Below are 22,562 nucleotides of genomic sequence, written 5' to 3'. Positions count from 1 at the left end.
ATTTATTTATTTATTTATTTATTTATTTATTTTTGCTTTCTGGCCATGATATTCTACCTTGTCATAGATCTAAAAGCAATGGACAGGGAGGGGTGGTGAGAAAGACAGATACAGAGGGAGTGAGTGGTAAATGGTAGATTCACAATTTGGACGTTGAGGTGGAATTCTTCTGCCTGGTCCTGACTCCACAGGAGCATTCTCCGCCCAGCTATGACCTGTGCTTTGTGCCAGGAGCTACCTATAGCCACAGACCTCACTTTTTTATGCAATGTGGACTGTACAGGTTGGAGTGTGCACATCCTGGGCTTCTGGCCCTGCAGGGTCAACTGGGCCAAGGACAGCCCTGACAAGACTCTGTTTTGGTCCAGGTGGGGTCTGCTTAAAAGAGGTGGGTCACTGGGGGGCATAGCCTGGACTTATCTCCTGGCTTTTCTTTTGACTTGCTTTGCTGCCTGTCCACCATGGCATGAATATGTTCCCTGAGTCATGCCTCTGCCTTGCTTTTAGAGCCAGCTAATATGGACTTTCTTTTGGTGCCAGCTAACTATAGGCTGAAACCCTTACAAACTATGAGCCAAAATAAACCTTTCCTCCTCGAAGTTGTGCGTATCAGGTATTTTGGCCAGGCAATGAAAAATGTGACCAAGACAAAAGGAGGGTGAGGTAAGCAGCCAGCCTCCTCCTGCACCACTCACACATGTTCCTGACTCAGGAACCCAGAACTCTTCTTATCAGAGTGTCATGCACCTCATACACACCTCACACTCATTTCTTGTTCTCTGTGCTGGCCTAAATCTTAGGGTGATGTATCAGGAAGGAACAGATCAACATGATTTCTTCAGGTCAATCTGAGCCAGCCTTGGGGAAGGTGAATTAGGGTCATAGTTCCAGGCTTGAGGTCAGAGCTCAGGATTCTGCCAGCCAACTTGTTGGGGTGGTTAAGAAAGAAGGGAACTAAAATGGAATCCTTTCACTCATTGAACTAGCGTTTACAGAGCCTTCCAGTTGTGCCCAGATCTGGGGTTGGAGTCACCAAAGATGAGTAAGAGGTGCCCTCATGGAGCCCTTGGCTTGTGTGATGTCAGAAGTGAGACTCTGAGTTCACCTAGGTCAGTTGGGTAAACTGAGGCGAGGGAGAATGAAGTCTGACTAGAGTCACATCCCCTTCAGAGCTCAGAGGACCCAGAAACACAAAGGTGTTCAGGATGAGTGCAGGAATTACTGGTTTCTCCCTCACTTTCCACTCTGGGAAGGAAGGGCCATTCAGGGTGCTGATAAGGGGCCATGAAAGGGAAAGGACTGGCTGGTGGTTTCCTTTGTGTTATCATTTAGAGGTAGAAGAAGAAAAACGTCATTGCTCTCTTCTTCTGCTTTTATACTTTTTATACTCTTGGAGTGACATGACAACAGAGGATGGAGGTCTCACAAATCATCCCTTCTCAAGCCTTTCACACTGCACTGGGGGAAACTTGCAGTCCCCTTTGGTGCAAGGCTGCAAACCAGAGCTGGCAAAGTCTGGTCTTCTCCTTCATGCCTACAGATGTGGTTGGATTGGCAGAAGTCTGTGCTCCACCTCCTGGGCACTGAACAGCTGGCCCTGACCTTGTGGTAATCCTTCCTCTGGCTGGAAGCGCTCAGCAGAACTCCAAGTGTTGCTCAGCAGGAATGTTGAACTTGAGTTTGTGGGCCTCAAAGAGGCTGCACAGCTCCTCCATGTAGTGCTGGTGTAACCGGTTCACCTCCTCTTCTGTAGGCTGCAGCGTCTTCTGCACCTCGATGGGCTTCCCCACTGCAAGGAACAGAGGTGGGCAGGGGTCCAGAGTGGGAACCACAGGGGTCACAGGAGCCCTTAGAGCAGGCCATTTGGCAGGAAAGTGCTCTTACTGCTATCCCTTCCCACCCTAAATTCAGGTGATAGATCCTGAGGTAGCGGGGCAACCCTGAGTTTCTGACTGATTTATCAATGTCCAGCTTTCAGTGTGTCAGGCAGTATGGTTTGTGCTTAACGTGTGTTCTCTCCTAAAATCCTATGGGAACAAAACCTGTCACTATTCCTGCTTGCCTGGTGAGGCAATGAGTGTCAAAGAAGATTAGTGCCCAGTTTCAGTTCACATAAGCAATAAGCTATAGCAGATTTTAATCCTGTAGGTATTCTCCTGGCCTCCAGGTTGTCTGATTCTGGGGGTCCACCCTTTGCAGTCTCTGTATTTCTAGGTTTTGGGAGGCTCAAAGCCCAGATTGGCTCTTGTTCACCTACTGCCCTGCATCCTGACCTGCAGACCCCCTCCCATCACACTGGGCAGTCAGAAAGGCCTAACCTTTCTGTGTGTCTGCCTGGCTAGGAAGGCAGCTCCCCAGTTCTTTCTTGGAAACATGACTGAAGGCAGCAGCAGGATTAAAATTCATGGAGGTTTGGTCAGATGATTCAGGGAACATCATGATGTAGAGGATTCCCTAATCTGGGATCAACTAACAAATAAATGCATGGGTGGAGGTGAGGCAAATGGACCTTTTGTCTGAAAAATTTGTCAGAGAACCTTAGTTGGAATCCAAGAAGACACCAAAGGAGGAGCCCAGTTAGTGAAAAAGATGGCAATAACTTTATGCATTTAAGCTCAGGTTCACTCAGCACAGGAAGTTCACTCAGCACCTCAGGCTTTAATTCAGAAACTATGAATTTCTACTTTGCACACAGTGATGATATGGTTACAATGCATTCCTGGTATCTGGTTCCTTCAAATTTGCCTCATTAGGTCCACTAGTTGAGATTTAAATCTTCCTTCTTTGGCATAATAGGAAGTTAGATCCTGATTCAAACATGAAGTTTGTTATTCAAAGGGAGTATGATCTTTTGTTAGGCACATAATTCTCTGAGCCTCAGTTCACCATCAATGAAATAATTGTGAATTATAAATAGAATAATAATGACTGAAATCTTGCTTCAAGGGATGAATTCCCTGCTTCAAAGATTGTTAGAAGAAACTGAGCTGCTGCACCTAGGCCAGGAGGTGTGGTCCCTGTCCCACGGTAGGGGCTCAGCAATCAGTAGTGAGTATGGTTCTTGCTGTCTGTTACAGTTGTTACCATAGCCTTCCTTATTTAAAGTTTTCTGCTGTGTGCATGTGCTAGTGTGTGTGTGTGTGTGTGTGTGTGTGTTGCCCAGTCTAAACCGTGATCCCCGAGAGGGTAGGATTGTATCTATCCCATCTCCATGTCCCCTTGCAGCACATAGCACAGTGTCCTCTCCCTGTGTCCCGGACCTACTGGCCTTGGTCTTTGCTTACCTATGGTGGTGACAGGGTGACGGTGAGGCATCCACCCAAAGCTGTACCAGAAGATACCACGGCCATAGAAAAGTGGGAGGGAGATGCCCATGATCTTCTGCAGCCAATTCTGGACACGGCGCAACCAGGAGCCAGAAGAGTTCTGAACCTGATGAAATAGGTCATTCTCCCCAAAGCAGAAGGCTGGCACCAGGGCTGCTCTACATACAGGGGAAATAAAAGGTGCCATAAACTACAAGATCATCAAGCTTCTTACAGGAACTCAGTGACCAGGACTGGAGTACAGGACAGAAGCCTGGGATGGAACCAGGGGGCCTGGATCAGCTCCCAGACCTGCCACAACCCCCTCTCTGAACTGGTGTGTCCTCTCAGGCCTGCAACTTCCTACTTGCATCATGACAGTACCCCAGAGTGCTATAGACAGTACTCCCTTGGATAAAACACCTGAATTTTGCTCCTAGAAAAATCTCTCCCATACTAGCTGGCTCACATTTCTCAAATATGCTCCACTCCAAGGCAGGGTAACATTTTTGCCATATGCTTCAACCCCATTTTTCCAGATCCTGTTAGTCTCAGCTCTTGTATCAGTTTTGGGGAACACATCCACTTCTTGGGCACGAAATACCAAAATATAATCTTCATTGTGGATGGACCAAGAGTCTCCCAGCCACATTAGAATCTCTGATAGTCTTTGCTCTTTTCCTACCAAAATGTAATCCTTGCCAATCTCCAACTGAACCCCAAGTGCTATCCCCTGAGGTCCTGTACCCGTGGGTCAGGGCAAGCCTGATGAAGCCCTTGCGTTTCTTCAGTATCAGCCTGTAGGATCCAGGCCTGGCCTCCAGTGCTTCCTTAGCTCCCCCGACGACGATGGCCAGCAGGTTCCCATTGCCCTTCCTGGTCAAAATGTGAGCAGCACTCTCCTTGTCTGTAGAGACTGCCCCTGGCAGGAGAAGAAGGTGGATTGAGTGAGCAAGACTGTGAGGCTAGGGGTGCCCAAGAAGAAAACTACCAGTAGCGTAAGAGGTCCGGGTTCCACCATGGTGCCCCACTTCAGGCAAGAGTCCTCCCAGCACAGTGCTACAAGGAGTTCTTTGGATCTGGCCTCCTGCACATGCTTTTGGAAGAACTGTAGAACTGTTGCATCCCCTCCCTAAGATGTCCTTCTACTTAAACCATCAGCCTCGTCTTCTTGAGGTTTCCTAGGTAGGGAGACTCACCCAAGGCCAAGATGCAATCTCGGAAGACTGGGAAATGGAAAAGAATGTTCATCGCCATCAGATGGGTTTTGATGCCAGGGAAAAGCGAGGAGAAGCCTGTGCTCTCAGTGCACAAGTTGACTAAGGTTCCAACCGCCAAGACTCCATGGGGGTGGAAGCTGGCAATGTAGTTCCAGGAGGGGTCCAGCTCAGCAGTCTTGATCAGCTGCAGGGACAGTAATCTGGTGAACCAAACCATGCCCTGTGCACCAATCCTGACTCAGCCATCCACAGCACTGGATAAGGTGCTGTGCTGTGTGAGCCTTAGACTCTACATCCTCCTGTCTCACTGCCCTGGCTTCTTATCCAGACAGTCTCAGCACGGTGCTGGCTGTGTTACAGATTTAGTACTGGCTTTGGGCAAAGTTTTTCCCTCTCATCTCAGGCTTCTCCTCGATGAGTACCTACTTAGTCAACAGCGCCATGCAGACCTCTGCCTTGTCTGTCCAGCCCCATCTTGCCACAAGTGCCTTGTGCCCTCTCACACTGTTGGCATGACTAGAATGCTCCAGTGCCTGCTGTGCTCAGGACACACAGAGCACCCATGTTGTTGGCTTGTTTATCACTCATCACGGTTCTAGGGAGCCAGCTACAGTGTTAGCCCCATTTTACTGCTAAGCATAGTGGTACACAAAGGAGTTAAGCAAAACAGGACACTAGGATCTGAGTTTGTGACCTCTTGGTGAGCACAAAGAAAGCTTACGAGCCAAAAGCCTTTGCTGCAGATCAAAAAGATTACCTGGGCCTCAGGGTTGGGTCTGGAACTTTCTAGTGAAACATATGAGGTTCAAGGCCTCAGGCCCCGGCTGGGAGAAGGTGGTTGCTGCCTCCATAGCTGCCTCTGGCTACTGCAGGTCCTGTTGTGTCCTTAGGTCCCTTGGAAAATTAAAAATGCCCAGCAAGTAGCACCTGATTCAGTAGGTCTAGTGCTGGCCTTGGCATGGGACTGTGTAGTGCCTGAGTACATATGCAGGGACTGGGCTCCTTCCCTGTCTCCTCTCAGCATGACAAAGTTTGGATGGAAAGGCTTCCATTATTTCTCTGGCTGTAGCAGTAGCTTCTTTTTGGACTGGGGTCACCCTTCAGCCTTCTCTAGTTTTTATCAAAGTTCTCAGGCCTGCCCACCCTCTCACTTTGCCACAGCCATCCAGTCATTCAACAGACTCCCTCTGACACCTACACACATTCCCTCAGCCCTCAACGGCACCTTTTCCCCTAGGCCTACACCTTCTGAATCAAGCTGCACCTTGGGGTCCTCTTTAGTTTTATTTTGCTTAATGGTACATAACCCACTGTATGATCTGCAACAGAGGGTACTGCAGAATTGAAGACGTACAGCCTGTGCCAGATCCTGAGCACTGGAAAGGGGGCACAGGGTGGGAGGCATTCCTGGCACCCACTCTGTGCCACCTGGAATACACCAATTTGCTTCCTCCTCAGCACCCTGGGGGGGGGGAGTGTTGATATCACTACCCCAGGTCACAGATGTAGGGAACTGAGGCACACAGCAAAGTTTCTCCAGGTCACATAGCAGAGCCTGGGTATGAATCCAGGTGACCAGGCTCCATGTTTATGTAACCCACACAGTCCGCTCCCTGTGTGCATCGCTGTAGGCAGGGAGTGGGATTATGCGGTGGGCACTGGTACAGGGACATGGCTCATGACCAGGACACTGGAACAGTGAGGGGAAAGAAGAGGCAGGTGAGGTTTGCAGTTGCAATAAGAAATAAGTTCGGCTCCAAGGAAAACTCCTTTGGGGGTGCTGGAAGATTTGGAGTCCAGAAAAAGAAATGACTGGGGTCAGGACTCATGAGTAGAGGAGAATGAGAGCTGGGTGTGGTGGCACACTCCTGTAATCCCAACACTCGGTAGGCTATGGCAGGATGATCCTTGTGATTTCAGGGTCAGCTTGGGCTACAAAGTAAGCTTAAGGCCAGCCTGAACAGCACAGCGAGACTCTGTCTCAAAAAGCCAAAAAAAAGTATAGAAGAAGGATAAGGAGTCAGGATGGGAACTTTAGTGCCCAGACCCTGGGCTTTAGAGCACTGGTTGTCAATCATGGCAAGTTCATTGCCTTCTGCCCCTTGATGGAGACATTTCATAGTATCTGCAGGTAAATTTTACTTGTAGGAACAGGGAGAAGGTGGTGCTGCTTGGCGTGAACGGACACTAGGGTTGAAGACAGTCCCCACAACAAAGAGTCAACCATCTTCAAATGTCAGTGGTGAAAAGGCTGACAGAGCCCCCAGGACGAGGGCTGGAAGGTGCAAGGGCAGGGAGGTGGGGGAGCAGTTCCTGTCCTGCCCCACATCTGGTTGTGACAGTGACTAGCATGTTAAGGACAGCATTTCCTGACCCTCAGTAACAGACCTGGTCAGAGAACTTGGCCCCCACCCCACCTCAAGGCTTTGGCCCATGTATACAGTGTTTGTGCTAGACCATGAAACCTCTGCAGCTAGGGACTCCCAGCTCTTGGGCCACTTTGGCCTGGAGTAGGAACAGCTTTCTCCACTCAGAGCTTAGCCTGACACTACCATTAGCTCTTTAGGAAGCAGATGGGTAACTTTCGTGTAGCGGTTTCCTCATTTCGCTTGGAATTTCATCCTTAGGAGCTAGTTCCTAAAGTCACAGTGAGAAGCAATGGAAGCTCAGAAACTATCATGGGAGGACTGCATGCAAGTGATGGGGAGTGGAAGGGGAGCTCAACAGAGCTGAGGTCACTGACCTCCTGCTGAGTCCAAGGGCACTGCATGGGCTGTGCTGTAAAGGTGTACAGATGGGAGGGAGAGTGTCCTAGGAAGTCTGGGCCAGGGAGTCTGCAGGCCAGAGCCCAGCCCTGCAGGTGTGCAGCTCAGGAGGGCCAAGCTAAGGTGAATAGCCTCTGGCCCTCTCCTGGTCATTCAGTGATAATGCTCATGTTTGGCAGAAGTGTTGCAAAGGGTATGGAACAAACCTGAAAAACTGTGCAACTGGTTTCTGCAAAATCAACTAATGCCCTGTCAGTGTCAGCAGTGAAGAAGTTAAGAAGCTTCTTCAAGGGCTGGGGAAGGAACAAAAAGGACAGTGCCACCACTTCAGCATTCCTTCTGCCAGTGCTGCAGATAAAAATGTCTTTTTGAGCCAGATGAGGTGGCTCATGCCTGTAATCCTAGCACTTGGGAGGTTGACGCAGGAGGATTGTTGCAAGTTCGAGATCAGCCTGGGCTACAAGTGAGTTCAAGGCCAGCCTGAACTGCACAGAGACCCTGCCTCAACAAAAAAATTGTCTTTTTGCACTAAGGCTATATTTTCTCAGGCAAAGCCTGATAGTCCTGACAAAGAATGAGGAGCCCCAGGCTGGAGAGATGTGAAGCAGGGAAGGAAGTTCAGGATCTCAATGCTCACAGGTCCAGGGGTAGGGACAGGGGACTCTGCCCATGAGACATCCTGGCTGCTCCTGGGGTCCAGCAAGCCCTGACTTATCTTTGCTGACAAGATACCAGGAGTGGACCCTGCAGACAAAGCACATTTGAGGGGTGGGCAAACAGCCCCCAACTTGATTCTCCCAAGCTAGTGCAGGTCTTCTGCCCTTCGACACCTATGATACCCATGAACCCAGGGTGGGTAATCAGTCTAAGCCAGCCCATTCTCTTACCCTGCCCCTCCCACTTGGTCTTTGCTCTGGAGGTCCCACTCACCAGGGTGTAGGGGCTACGGCTGGCACTCAGATCTTGCCAGCCCTTGTGAGGGCCTAGGGCCTGCACAAGGAAGCCCGGCAAGATACCTGACTTTGCTGCAAAGTGCCTGGGACTCAGGCAGTTGTTTAACCTCTGTGAACCCACTTCCTCCACTCTCTCCCCAACTGGAGGCCTAATTCCTGGAAAGGCAGGAATAGCTGGGTTTGTGCACAGGGTGGGAGAAGCCAGGCAGAGGTGAAGGCACCAGGCTCCCCGAGACCCCTCCCACCATAGCCATGCCCAGGGTTCCTCAGAGTCCCACTGACTCAGTGAAATAATACTGCACCAGTGTCCTGAGGACTGGCAGTTCTTTGCCTTCTCTGTCTCAACTGCATAAATGCTACTCGGGAAGTGTCTGGCAACATTTCCATTTTACAGGTGACAAAACAGGCTCAGACAGACTCTGGAATTCATCCACAGTCACACAGGTGCTATATGGCAGACCTGAGATCAGAATCTAGTGTGTTTCTGGTTTCAGAGGTCCCATTTACTCTGTCCTGTTTCCAAAGGAGAGCCAGCCGTGCCTGCCTGGGCTCTCTTGTGTCTCCAGGATCTTCCCATCCTATGCCCTCTGGACAACAAAGCTTTTGCTGCCTAGATTAAATCAGGGTTTGGTGTTTCAGTGGAAGAGTCTGCTCAGCCTTCAAGTCCAAGGCCTGGAGGTCTGATGGGCCAGACAGCCAGAGAGCTGAGGACACTCACAGTAGGAGGACATGTCTGCAAACTGGACCCAAAGGAAGCCTGAGGCTCAGAAAAGGCAAAGGCCTTGCCATGAACACACAGAACCAGAAAGAGGGACAGGACAGAACCTGAAGACTCTGATGGCTCTGTTACCTCTTTCCTTAGCTTTGCCAATAGAGACTTCAATATTTGCCAGACAACTTGCTATGTGACCCTGACCCCACCTGTGTTCCTCTCTGTGTCTCAGCCTCCTCATCTGAGAAGTGTAAAAGGTCTCTTACAACCTACAGTTTATCACATGAATGCAAACTTGGGTTGCCGATGGAACTGTGCTTTCACAACTCATGCGTTGGACGTGATGCATCCCACAGAGCTCATTTAAATCCTCTCATTGGTTGGGGGAGATTTGGTTCAGCGGCATAAGTGCCTGCCTGGCAAGCCTGAGATTGTGAGTTTGATCCCTGGAACAAAAAATTTCTCTCATTGGCCCTATATTCCAGTAGTTGGGAAACCATTGCCAGAGACAGGCTGGACCCTACTCACCCCAGCCACATGATGGGGGAAGTACAGGCTCCTATCTCCCAGCCTGGTGCTCTGCTCACTGCACACAGGGCCACTAGTTCCACAAAGATGTGGAGTTCTGGATCCCGTCCCCCCACCTCAAAGTAGCTCAATACTCACCGAGATTGGGAAATAGTCTCTTATGTAATTCCATACGACAAAGCGCCTGTAGCTCTCTCTGTGCCCGCTCCCCTGCCACGGCGTGTCTCGGTCCAGGAACCACCAGAAGGCGTACAGCACAGTCAAGAGCCAGAACCTAGTGAACAGGAGGCCTACAAAGACCCCGAGGGAGGTCAGGCCTGGAGAGGGAAGCAGAGCATGAGGGATCCCAGGTCTGTGAACAGTACAGGGACACTCCCCAGACCAGAATGTCTCTGCCGCGAGGCCTGCACTGGCAGCACCATCCTGTACTATTCTTGACTCCAGCAGGAAGCCCAGCTTTATTTCCATCCTTCCGCCATGAAGTAGTTATGGGTGCTGAGAGGGAACATGGCCAACCCAGAGCCACGCTGGTGCATGGGTTGAGCCCAGGTGGGTCTCAAAATCATGCCACCCACCCCCAACCTGCACCTGGATTCCTGACCCCAGCTGTCACTCTGTCTCGGTCCCTCTCCCAGTCAGGCAGTCTGCATTTACCACTTGCTCAGTACTGGGGGCACAGAATGGATTAGCTCTTCTAATTCTTGTCTATGGGACTCGGAAAAAGAGACCCTTTTCTTCCCAGTCCATTTGTGTTCACCCTCTGCCTCATCCTACTAAAGATAAGGCTGGCTGGGTTCCCTTTTCTACTAAAGCCCTCCATGGCTTCTCTTTAGCATCAAAGTGCAGCCCCAGGGCTCAGTTGGCATTGGACTCCCATGGCTCGCCCAGTTTCCTTCTGCCCTTGGTCCTTCTCCTGCTTCCACACCCAAAGCTCTGGCCTCATGCACATACTCAAAATCCTTAGGCCACCAAGCTCCTCTCCTTTGGCTCCAGTGCCCTTTCTTGGTGAAGGAAGAAGGCAGGTAAAGGTCAGCCCCTGCTGGTGCTTGTGTGAGCAGCAGGGTCAGGCCCAGGCATAGCAAGGAAGTCCTCTCTGATCCTTGCCACGGCTAATCCTGTTTGATTTCAGGGTCAAGTGACCTGTGACACCACCCCTAATCTGATGCCAATAGAGTATTATATCACTCTCGCCACACCACTCACTCCGTGCATTTTCCCACTTCATGTCCCATGCTGGGGGTTGAACTGTGGGTCTCAGGCATGCAAGGGAAGTACTTTAACACTGACCATACCCCCAGCCCCCATACTTATATTCCTAAAGAAGGCCAGCTTCTGGTGGTCCCCTTGGAAGTAGAGAACTCGGCCTGGCAGCCTTCCTGGGAGAAACAACTTTTCAGCTGGTCTGAATGGTAGTGCAGGTTCAGAATCAGCAGAAGTAGGTTGGGGCTCACAAACAGTTGCTCTGCATGGAGCACCTACATGGTGCCAGGTGTTGGTAATTTAGTGTGGACCAGTACTCAAGGAAACTTTCCAGGGTTGTGCTTGGGGCATTTAGTTTTTTTTTTTTTTTTTAATTTTTTACTCGGGTAAAATATTTGTGAAATAAATTTAACATCTTATCCATTTTAAAATACACAGTTCAGTTATAATAAAGACATTCACAATTTGTGAGACCATCATCACTCTCAACTACCAGAACATTTATAGTTCTCCCAAAGAGAAACTTTATCCTCATTAAATAGAAACTCTTCTTCCCCCTCTTCCTCTTAGCTCTGGAAACCACCATTCTTTTCTCCCTATAAGTTACTACAATCCTTGTTACATAGTATAAGTGGGACTATGAATTATTTGTATTTTTTTGAGACAGGGTTCCACACTGGCCTTCAACGTGTGGTGATCCTCCTGCCGCAGCCTGCCAAGTGCTGGCATTCCAGGCTTGCACCACCATCCCCGGGAGCATTTGTCTCTTTAGAATGTCTTGCTTTACTCTGCATGTTTTCAGTTAGTCTTTGTAGCAAGTGTCACAACTTCCTTTTAAGACTGAATAATACTCCACAGTAGGTATATACCACTTTTTGTTTATCTATTTAGTCCCTGATGGACATTGTGGCTGCTTCCATGTTTGCCCTTGTTTGCACTTATTTCTAAAGCTTTCAATAATGAAGCAGAGAGAGACTTCCCACACCAACACAGAAATGGATGTCTCTTGGGAAACAGGGAGAAATGGCAGGTGGGAGTCTGCCTTCCCCAATGCCCCTCCTCCATGCACCCAGACTTCTTTCCAGCCTGCAGCTCTTGTGCTGTGCTAGCCCAGTCTCTATCCTCAAAAGGCCTGGACTTTTCCTGGGGGCAGGGGAGGAGCCAATGCAGCTTAGGTGTTGGTTACATGTTTGTTTGTCTTAAATATTTTATAATGAATATTTTCAAAGAGAAATTTTCAGAAGGGTGGAACTGAAATGCTACCCTGTACATGAAACAGGACATTCACATATGCACAGGGGAGGGAAGGATCTTGCTGATCTGGAGGAAGCTGATAGAATGCCAGCAAGCAAGGATAGAAGGGAGAGAGGCTTAACTTTTGTTCACTTTTTTGATATTAAATATACTTAATGACCTTTACAATAGCATCCAAAGAAATGAAATACTGAGGAAACAATCTAACAAAAGAAGTAAACTATCTATACATTGAAAACAACAGTACTCTGGGAAAAGAGACAGATGAAACCATTAGAAGATAGAAAGACAGGCCGGGGGTTTAGCTCAGGGGTGTAAGTGCCTGCTTGGCAAACACGATGTCATGAGTTCGATCCCTGGCATGTGCACTCACACACACACACACACACACACACACACACACACACACACACACACACAAATAAGGAAAGAAAAGAAAATGGAAAGATGTCCCTTGCTCATGGATAGAAAGAACCAACATAGTGAAAAGACCTTTACTCCCAAAACTGTTATACAGATTTAATGCACTCTTGATCTAAACACCATCAGCATACCTCACAAAACTGAGAGAACATTTCTAAATTTCATTTGAAAATGAAAGTGACCTAAAATAGCAAAAGCAAATCTGGGCAACAAAAGCAAGTCGGGGGACATCACAATCCCTGACCTGAAATTATATTGCAAAGCTACTGTGATAAAATCAGCATGGTATTGGCAAAAAAACAAACAAACAAACAAAAAAAAAAACAAAACAAAAGAACAAAAAAACAAAAACCTGAGGGTCAGTGGAATAAAATACAAGATGCAGACAAATACAAACACACTAAACCACCTTATCTCCAATGAAAAAACCAAATGTGTTCACTGGAAGAAAGGTAGTCTCTGCTGGAAAAACTGGTTTTCCACATGCTGGAGACTAAAAGTAGATCCATGTCTATCACAATGCACTACAGAAAAGTCAGAATGGATCAAAGATCTAAATATTAAAACAGAAACACTAAATCCGCTGGAAGAGAAAATAGGTAGAAATCTTGGAGACATAAGTGTAGGCAGAGATTCCATGAACAAAACCCAGATTGCATGGGAAATACAACAAAGAATGAACGAAATCTCACTTTATTAAATAGTTTTTGCCACCTGAATGACCTGTTGTGAAATTTTGTCTTAGTTTTCTTCTTCTTCTATATTTTTCTTTTTCAGTCTGAAATAAAATGGATTTGAAGGGAAAAAAAGCTTTGCGCAACAAAATAAATCACCCACAAAGTGAAATGACAATGCAGAATGGGAAAAAAGTGAAAAGACAACCCACAGAGTAGGAAAAACTTTATAGCCAGTGGTCCCTCAGACAAAGACCTAGAACATACTAAGAAATGAAAAAAATCAGGCCTGTAAGCAGAGGGGTGGTGCATGTCTGTAATCCTAGCACTCAGGAGACTGAGGCAGGAGGATCATTGCAAGTTCAAGACCAGCCTGGGCTACAAAGTGAGCTCAAGTATATAACAAGACTCTGTCTCAAATACACATATACACACATAAACACACACAAATCAGGCCACCAATATTCAAAGACCCAATCAAAAAATGAGTGAGATGAATACACATTTTCCAGATGACATACAAATGGCAAATAGATGTATGAAAAAATGTTCAACATCAATGGTTATTCAAAAGATGCAAATTAAAACAATGAAATTCCATCTCATTCCAGAAAGAATGTTATCATCAATAAATCAATGAATAACAAATGCTGACAGGGCTGTGGGGAATAAAGAACACTTTCCCACTGTTGGTGGGAGTGTAGACTGGTACAACCACTGTGGAAAGCAGTGTGGAGATTTCCTAGACAACTAGGATTTTTATAGTGCCTGCCTGGCAAGCACAAGGTGCTGAGTTCAATTTCTGGCATCAAAAGCAAAATGAAACAAAACAAAATTTAGGATTACATGTTGCATTTAACCCAGCTATTCCCCTTCTGTGAATCTTCCCAGAAGAATTAAAAACATCCTAGCCTGGCGGACCTTTCTCTCGCCTTGGGGACGTGCCATGGCTTCCTGCAGGGAACAGTGAGCCTGGTCCTGGCCGAGCCACGAGACCCCATTACAGCCTTGCCTCTCTCACCCGGAGGGCACACGGCAGCTGCCCCACCTGAAGGAAGGAACTGGGCCAGGCTGCGGGAAACTGCTCCGACTTTACCTGGGACCTTCTTTCGGCCTGGAGAGCTCCAGCACTACTGCCACCGCCTGGAGGAAGGAGCTGCCCTGCTGAGGAGGGAAGCTCTGCTGCCACAGTGGGGAGCTGTATAGCTTGAGGAGGCTTTAGGTCTACCTGAGAGGAGCCTGGCAACTTTCTCTTAATCTGGGGGCTTAGCTGCCCAAGGAGGGAGCTACACTACCAGAAGAGTCCCAGGAGTCCAGGACATAAGAGACACTTTCCAAGAGGCCGAGGGGAAGTTTAGAACAACACCTGAAGCTTGAAAATATAGGAAAATGACAAAACGAAAGACCAAAATGCAATCTCAAACATCCAGCCCATCCCAAGAACACCTAGGAGGCATGTACATAGAAGAAAATACAGGCCACATACCTGAAATACCTGAAATAATAGTAACTAAAATAAAGAAGCAACTCTGGGAAGTCTTAAAGGAATTCAGACTAGAAATAATCTCTCAGGTAAAAGAAGAAATGATAAAAGAAATGAAGGAGATGCTGAACATATCTAAAGAAGACACAGTTAAAAAATTGGAGAAACTAAACAAAAAGATAGAATTCCTAGATAAACAATGTAAGAAACAAACCATATATAAAGCAGATGCAAAGAGACATACAGGAAATCAAAAATTCCATTGAAAGTTGTAAAAAACCGCCTCAATGAAAGTGAAGATAGAATTTCAGATCTCGAAGACAAGATTGCAGCCAGTGAACATGAAAGGAAAGATCTTTTAAAAATAACAAGAAATCAGGAAATAACAATTCAACACCTGCAAGGTGACACAAAGAGAAACAACATAAGGTTGATAGGGATAAATGAAAAAGAAGGGGACAACATAAAGGATGTCAAGAGGATATTTAGAGAAGTAATAGCTGAAAATTTCCCAAACATGAGATTGGAAACTGATATCAAGATCAATGAATCATATAAAACTCCAAATAGCCATAACAAAAATAAAACTACACCCAGACATATAATAATTTCCATCCCAGAAATCAAACAAAAGAATATTATTAAAAGCTGTCAGAGAGAAAAGACTGATCAACTATAAAGGAAAACCTATCAGAATCATAGCAGAGTTCTCAGCACAAACATTAAAATCAAGAAGAGCTTGGAGTGAAGTATTACAGATCCTAAAAGAAAATGATTTCCAACCTAGACTGATGTACCCTGAAAAACTGTCCTTCAAAGTTGATGGAGAAATAAGATACTTCCATGACAAAGAACAGCTGAAGAACTTCATGATCACCAAGCCAACCCTACAAAGAATACTGAAAGATGGCCTAGATACATTTAGGAAAAAAACCACTAAACAAAGCAGACAATTAAACAGAACAGAAAGATAAAGATGCAACAGCAGAAAGATAACATGTCAAAACTAAACCAAAATATAACAGTTATAACCATTAATGTAAATGGTCTCAATGCACCAATTAAAAGACAGAGACTGGCAGAATGGATCAAGAAATAAAATCCAACCATATGCTGTCTACAAGAAGCCCATCTAACCCAAAAGGAAACTCACAGACTAAAAGTCAAAGGATGGAAAACAATACTTCATGCAACAGGGACCCCCCCCCCAAAAAAAAAGCGGGAGTAGCTATTTTGTTTGCAGACAATGCGAACTTCAAACCAATAATGATCAGAAGAGATAAAGAAGGTCACTACATACTGGTTAGGGGAAAACTTCAAGAGGAAGAGATAACTATCTTAAATGTATATGCACCAAATACCAGAGCACCCGCTATATAAAACAAGTATTAACAGAAATGAAAAACCAAATTAACAGCAACACAATTCTAACAGATTTTAACGCACCATTGACACCAATGGACAGATCAACCAGACAGAAAATCACAAAGAAATAAAAGAACTGAATCACACTTGTGAATAAATGGACTTGATAGACATATACAGAGCATTTCACCCAACAATAACAGAACACACATTCTTCTCAGCAGTACATGGGTCATTCTCTAAAATAGACCATATATTAACTCACAGAACATATTTAAATAAACGCAAAAGGGTTGAAATTATCCCTTGCATGCTGTCGAATCATAGCACTCTGAAATTAGAAATTAATGATAAAAGATACCGCAAAAATCCCACAAATACATGGAAACTGAATAACACACTCTTGAGTAATCAGTGGATCACAGAGGAAATTAAAGAAGAAATTAAACAGTACCTACAAACAAATGAAAACACAAATACAACTCACCGGAATCTGTGGGATGCAATGAAAGCTGTCCTCAGAGGAAAATTTGTTGCACTGAGTTCCCACCTCAGGAAAACAGAATGAATACAAACAAATAACCTGATGTTACACCTCAAACATCTAGAAAAAGAAGAGCAAGTCAAGCCCAAAGCCAAAAGAAGAGAGGAAATTATAAAAATCAGAGCAGAAATCAATGCAATAGAGACTAAGAAAACAATCCAAAAAATTAAAGAGTTGGTTTTTTGAAAGAATAAATAAAATCAATAAGCCCCTAGCCAACCTTATTAGAAAAAGGGAAGAAAAAGCTCAAATTCAAGCAATAAGGAATGAAAAAGGTGAAATCACTACAGACCTTTTAGACATACAGAAGATAATCAACACCTATTTTGAAGACCTCTACTCTCAAAGGTTTGATAACACAGAGGAAATAGGCAGATTTCTAGAAGCATATGGAATACCAAAGCTAGGTCATGAAGATGTAAAACTGCTGAATAACTCAATTTCTATTAATGAAGCTGAAAATGTAATTAAGTCCTTACCTACAAAGAAAAGCCCAGGTCCAGACGGATTCACTGCAGAATTCTACAAGAAATACAAAGAAGACCTAATGCTGACACTCCTCAAACACTTCACTGAAATTGAAAGGGAAGCAATCCTTCCTAATTTGTTCCTAGAAGCAAATATTACTCTAGTACCAAAACCTGAGAAGGACCAACTGAAAAAGAGAACTATAGACCAATCTCCCTAGTGAACACAGATGCAAAAATCCTCAATAAAATATTGGCAAATAGGATGCAGCAAATCATCAAGAAGATCATACACCATGACCAAGTGGGATTCATCCCAGGCATGCAGGGATGTTTCAACATATGTAAATCAATAAATGTAATCCACCGTATCAATAGAGCCAAAAGTAAGAATCACATGATCATTTCTATAGATGCAGAAAAAGCTTCTGATAAGGTCCAACATTCATTTATGATAAGAACATTGCAGAAAATTGGAATTGGAATACATGGTCTTTACCTCAACATAATAAAGGCCATCTATGACAAACCAACAGCCAGTATCATACTAAACGGCCAAAAATTGAAGACCTTTACTTTAAAATCAAGCACAAGACAAGAATGTCCCTTATCACTGCTCATATTTAATATAGTACTGGAAATACTAGCCAGAGCAATTAGACAAGAGAGAGAAATTAAAGGTGTAAAGATAGGAAAAGAAGAAGTTAAGTTATTATTATTTGCAGATGACATGATACTCTACATAGAAGACCCCCAAAGCTCCATTGAAAGACTCCTAGATATAATAAATAAATTCAGCAATGTGGCTGGATACAAAATCAATACTCAAAAAATCAATAGCATTCCTAAACACTAACAACAAAATCTCAGAGAGGGAAATAAGAGAAGCCACACCCTTCACACGAGCAACCAAAAAATGAAATATTTAGTAATTACTCTTATGAAAGACACGAATGACCTATCCAGGGAAAATTATAATACACTGAAAAATGAAATTTAAGATGATCTCAGAAAATGGAAACACATCCCTTGCTCATGGGTAGGAAGAATAAATATTGTGAAAATGGCCATTCTCCCAAAACTGTTACACAGATTCAATGCAATCCTGATAATAATGCCATCAACATATTTTATAGATCTTGAGAAATCACTCCTAAAATTCATGTGGAGCGAGAAGAGACCTAGAATAGCAAGGACAGTTCTAAGCAGCAAAGGCAAGGCAGAAGGCATCACAATCTCTGACTTGAAGTTATACTACAAAGCAACTGTAGTAAAATCAACATGGTACTGGAACCAAAACAGAGCCGAAGATCAGTGGAATAGATTAGGAGATTCAACCACAACTACAAACACACTCAATCACCTTATCTTTGATAAAGGGGCCAAACATGTTCACTGGAAGAACGACAGTCTCTTTAATAAATGGTTTTGGAAAAACTGGCTCTCCATATGCCGTAAACTAAAACTAGATTCATGCCTATCACCATGTACTAAAATAAAATCTAAATGGATCAAAGATCTAAATATTAAAACAGAAACACTAGATCTATTGGAAGACAAATTGGGTAAAAACCTTGAAGACATAGGGGAGGTAGAGAATTCATGAACAAGACTCAAACCGCAGGGGAAATACTTCCCACAGTCAATAATTGGGATCACCTCTTATTAAAAAGTTTTTGCATGTCAAAAGAAATCTCCAACATAGTGAAAAGAAAACCCACAAACTGGGAAAAAATCTTAGTGAGCTGCCCCTCAGACAAAGGACTTCTGTCTAAAACATATAAAGAATTAAAAAAAAATCAGACCCCCAAAATTCAAAGACCCAATCCAAAAATGAGCATCTGAGATGAATAAACAATTCTCAGATGAAGAAATACAAATGGCAAATAAATACATGAAAAAATGTTCATCATCATTAGTCATTAGAGAAATGCCAATTAAAACCACACTGAGATTCCATCTCACTCCTGAAAGAATGGTCAGGATCAAGACAACCACCAACAACAAATGCTGGAGAGGCTGCGGGGGAAAAAGGAACTCTCCTGCAAACTGGTGCAACCATTGTGCGGTCAGTCTGGAGATTTCCAGAAAGCTGGGATTGGAAGCCCCTTCCATTCCTAGGCATATTCCCAGAAGAACTGAAAGCATCATACCACAGTGATATATGTGCACCCATGTTTATAGCAGCACAATTTATAATAGCCAGATCTTTGAAACAGCCTAAGTATCCATCAACTGAGGAGTGGATAAAAAGTTGTGGTATTTTTATACAATGGAGTACTACTCAGCTATAAAGAATGATCACATTGAGATATTTATAAATAAATGGATGCAGCTTGAGACCATACTCATAAGTGAGATAAAGCAAACTCACATGTGTAAATACCAAATAGTTTCCCTAGTGTAAGAAATGATAACAATATATAAAAGTATGTGGTAATCATGATTCCCAATCATACTGGCTTGAAGCCATATAATGTTTTCACTCATTAATTGGAATGGTTTTAATCTGGGTTGTTTGATTTTATTGTCTGTGATAGTACAAATAGCAATTTTGGAGAAAACAAGACATCATAATTGCTAGTGCTGATTTAATATCATCTTGCCTTGAAGCTCCATCAAGCTGTTATTCGTTGGTTTCCATGGGTTTTAGCATGTTGTGTCTTATTATATTTTACTATATGTGATAGTATAAACAAAATTTTTTGTAGGCAAAGAGATAATATAGAAACTGTTGTTTGTTTTCTGTTAGCTGGTTCTAAATACCCTGTAATTCTTACATTCTCTTGAATGGCTTCACACTGTCTTAATATGTTTGATGCTATAGTATATGAAGTTATACTCAAATAATTCAAGAAAAGAGACACTATGGTGACTACTATTATTTCAGGTTATCTGGTGGTGAAACACAATGATGCTTAAATTGTTCAGTTCTGACCTGTGTTGTTCTGTTACTATGTCCTCTTTTATCTCAATCTCCCACTTTTTAAAATTAATTTATTTTTTCTTGTTTTTTAATTAAGGGAAAACTAAATTAAAAAATAGTGGGACATATTACAGTAACGTTTTTGTTTTCCTATTAACCTGATTCGAACCCCAGTATTGCTTTCCCCATCTTGTTCTGTCTCATTTTACTATATTCTGTTTTGTTTGATAGTAAGTTTGAGGGTATAGGCAGCCACTTTAAAGGCAGTAAGATTTACTATGGTGCCCATTATGGTTTGAGTATTGTCTTCTTTTGAAGTCCTGTAAGGTCTCCAGTGTAGGTTTTATTGGTCTTTTTCTGTACTGTTTTGTTCAATTCTATTATACCTGATGATATGGGCAACTCTTTTCAAGATAGCAAGAGGCATAATGGTAATCATTTTTGATCACCTGGTATTTTATTTTTGCATCATATACTATTTCCATCCTTCTGTTCTGACTCTGTTTTGTTTTGTCACATTTGATTTTATTCTCTTCAAAAAAAGGTAATAAGAACTATGGGAGTAATAAAATCCAAAAAGTGTAATTGTTGTTGTAAAAAGAGAGGAAAAGAAAGTGGCCTAAAGGATATAACTGCATGTATATTTAAGTGTGTAGGATAGAAAACTATATTACTGAGTTTTTGTTGGATCATTGAACAGAACTGGCTGCAATCTCACTGTATAAATGTCCACTTTGTATGATTTAATTGTGTAATTTGGACAACTGTTTCTAAGATGACAACTTAATTAGCGATTTCTTACTGTATATTTTTTTCTTGAAATTCTGTACTACTTGTACCCTTTTACTGCTTTGTTTTTTTCTCTTTTTAAATAAAAAAGAATTAAAAACATCATACTACCACGATATACGTGCACCCATGTTTATATCAGCACAATTTCTAATAGCTAATCTTGGAAACAACCTAAATACTTATCAACTGAGGAATGGATAGAAAAGATATTTAAAAAAAAATGTAATGAAGTAGTAGTCATAAAGAAAGAAAACTTGAGACTTTTATAAGAAAATGGGTGCTGCTTGAAACCATGCTCATAAGTAAAATAAATCAGACCCACAAGTGCAAACATCGCATTGACTCACTAGTGTGAGATCTGGAAAAGGAAACAAGATCCAAGATCTACAACAGAAGAGCCAGTATAGGACGGCAAGAGTGTGGTGGGGCACAACTATAATTTCAGCACCCAGGAGGCTAAGGCAGGAAGATTATTGAGTTCAAGGCCAATCTGGGCTAAGACATCCTGTCTCAAAAAACAAAAACAAAAGCAACCAAAGTATAATAAAATAGAAAGCAAAATAATTCATATCTCTTAGGATGGGGATGCAGGACAATTAGATCAGTTAGTAGAGATAGCAGGGCCGAGTCACACATGGCCTGCTTTGCAAGGATGAATCCTTCGTCTATAAAATTTTGAAGAAGTTCTGAGAGAGAGCTACTGACCAATTTGTGCATGGATGTCAACATCTTACCAAGCAGGATGGTAGAACTTCTACACAAACTGAACCCCAGCACTGGGGGTAGCACTTTCTCCTGTCTGGTGGCAGTAGAGGAAAGGAAGGCTTCGCTACATCCCCAATTACTCCTCAATCTACAGTCCCAAATTCACCTTGAAAAAGTTTCCTTCTGCAGTGGGGTGGCCTGCATGAGGCCAGCCCAGGGCCTCACCAAATCCATGCTGGGCAGAGGCAGCATCTGTGCTCAGCTCACTCACAATGGCCCAGGAGGGCAACTTCATTTCTCTATTTGCAGACGAGGAAGCAGGGGCCTGCAGAGTCTGCTCCTTGTTCCCCTCTCCCACTCCCAGCTTGTCCTTTTCTGAGAGGGGAGATGAAAACCCATCCTGTGCCAACAGCATGAGGAGCAGTTCCCAGCATCACCAGAAGCTCACTCACCCACACACAGCCTGTAGCAGAGTCTCCTCCCAGACCAAGGAGAAACCTGAAGCACAGTTCAGGAAATCCCAAGTCTGTACAAAGTCATAGGTGATCCTACCCACCATCAAAGGCTTCATGCAGAACCAAGCTGGCTCTGAGGGTCTGGACTCTCAGCATAGCACAGCCTCTAGAGGGTCGCCACTATCAATGCACTGTGCGCACGTGGTGTGGCTACTCTGCCCCAGCCAGAAGCCCATGGGTCCGGCCTTCCCCAGACAGCCTTACCCAGGAGCAAATAGCATGAGAGCCAGAAAAGGACGGCAAGATTTTGTAGCCAGCGCTCCCAAGGCACTAACAGAGGCACAAACTCCACCATGCTGGCCAAGCTCAGGCTGTAAAGGCTCTGTTGAGCTGCAGGCTGTGTGAGCCCATTAAAAATAGGGCCTTATGCTGTCTGGTCCCGCCCACTGGTGACACCTCTGGCCATGCCCAGGCAGGGCCCAATTTCCTACAAGAAACTTTTGAGTCTACGCCCCGGGGCCTGGCTAAAAAAAGGAGAACAAAAAGGAGCAGTCCAACCCTTATCAGCCTCCTTCCTAATGCCTTATCTACAGGGGTCACTTCTTTGCTCTTCTAAACAACTTGGCAAAAAAACAAAAAAACAAAAAACCAAAAAACCCAACAACTTGGCAGGTGATGCCCAGGCATGGCACAGTCCCTTCTGCTCAGTTACCTTTTTTAGCTTGTTTCCTCTCTCCTGTGTCCCTTTTCCCCTCCAAGAACATACCACAATAGCTTTCATCTAGAAATCT

General features: G+C 44.2%; 1 protein-coding gene across 1 annotated transcript; it reads right to left on the bottom strand.

Annotated features, from left to right (window-relative positions):
• Positions 1–212: 212 nt before the first annotated feature.
• On the bottom strand, positions 213–22,130 carry LOC134477565 (2-acylglycerol O-acyltransferase 2-like). The gene is made up of 6 exons (XM_063255660.1): positions 22,036–22,130; positions 9,622–9,800; positions 4,505–4,709; positions 4,053–4,227; positions 3,285–3,484; positions 213–1,789 (listed from the first exon to the last, which is right to left on the bottom strand). Exons 1-6 carry the CDS (start codon positions 22,124–22,126, stop codon positions 1,635–1,637), a joined length of 1,005 nt encoding a protein of 334 aa, XP_063111730.1. The 5' UTR covers positions 22,127–22,130; the 3' UTR covers positions 213–1,634.
• Between the last annotated feature and the right edge of the window lie 432 nt (positions 22,131–22,562).

The sequence above is a fragment of the Cavia porcellus genome, unplaced genomic scaffold (genome assembly GCF_034190915.1).
Source record: "Cavia porcellus strain 051 isolate PalLab524CR breed Dunkin Hartley unplaced genomic scaffold, mCavPor4.1 scaffold_9, whole genome shotgun sequence".
NCBI classification, from domain to species: Eukaryota; Metazoa; Chordata; class Mammalia; order Rodentia; family Caviidae; genus Cavia; species Cavia porcellus.
This window is presented reverse-complemented; position numbering and strand designations above follow the sequence as displayed.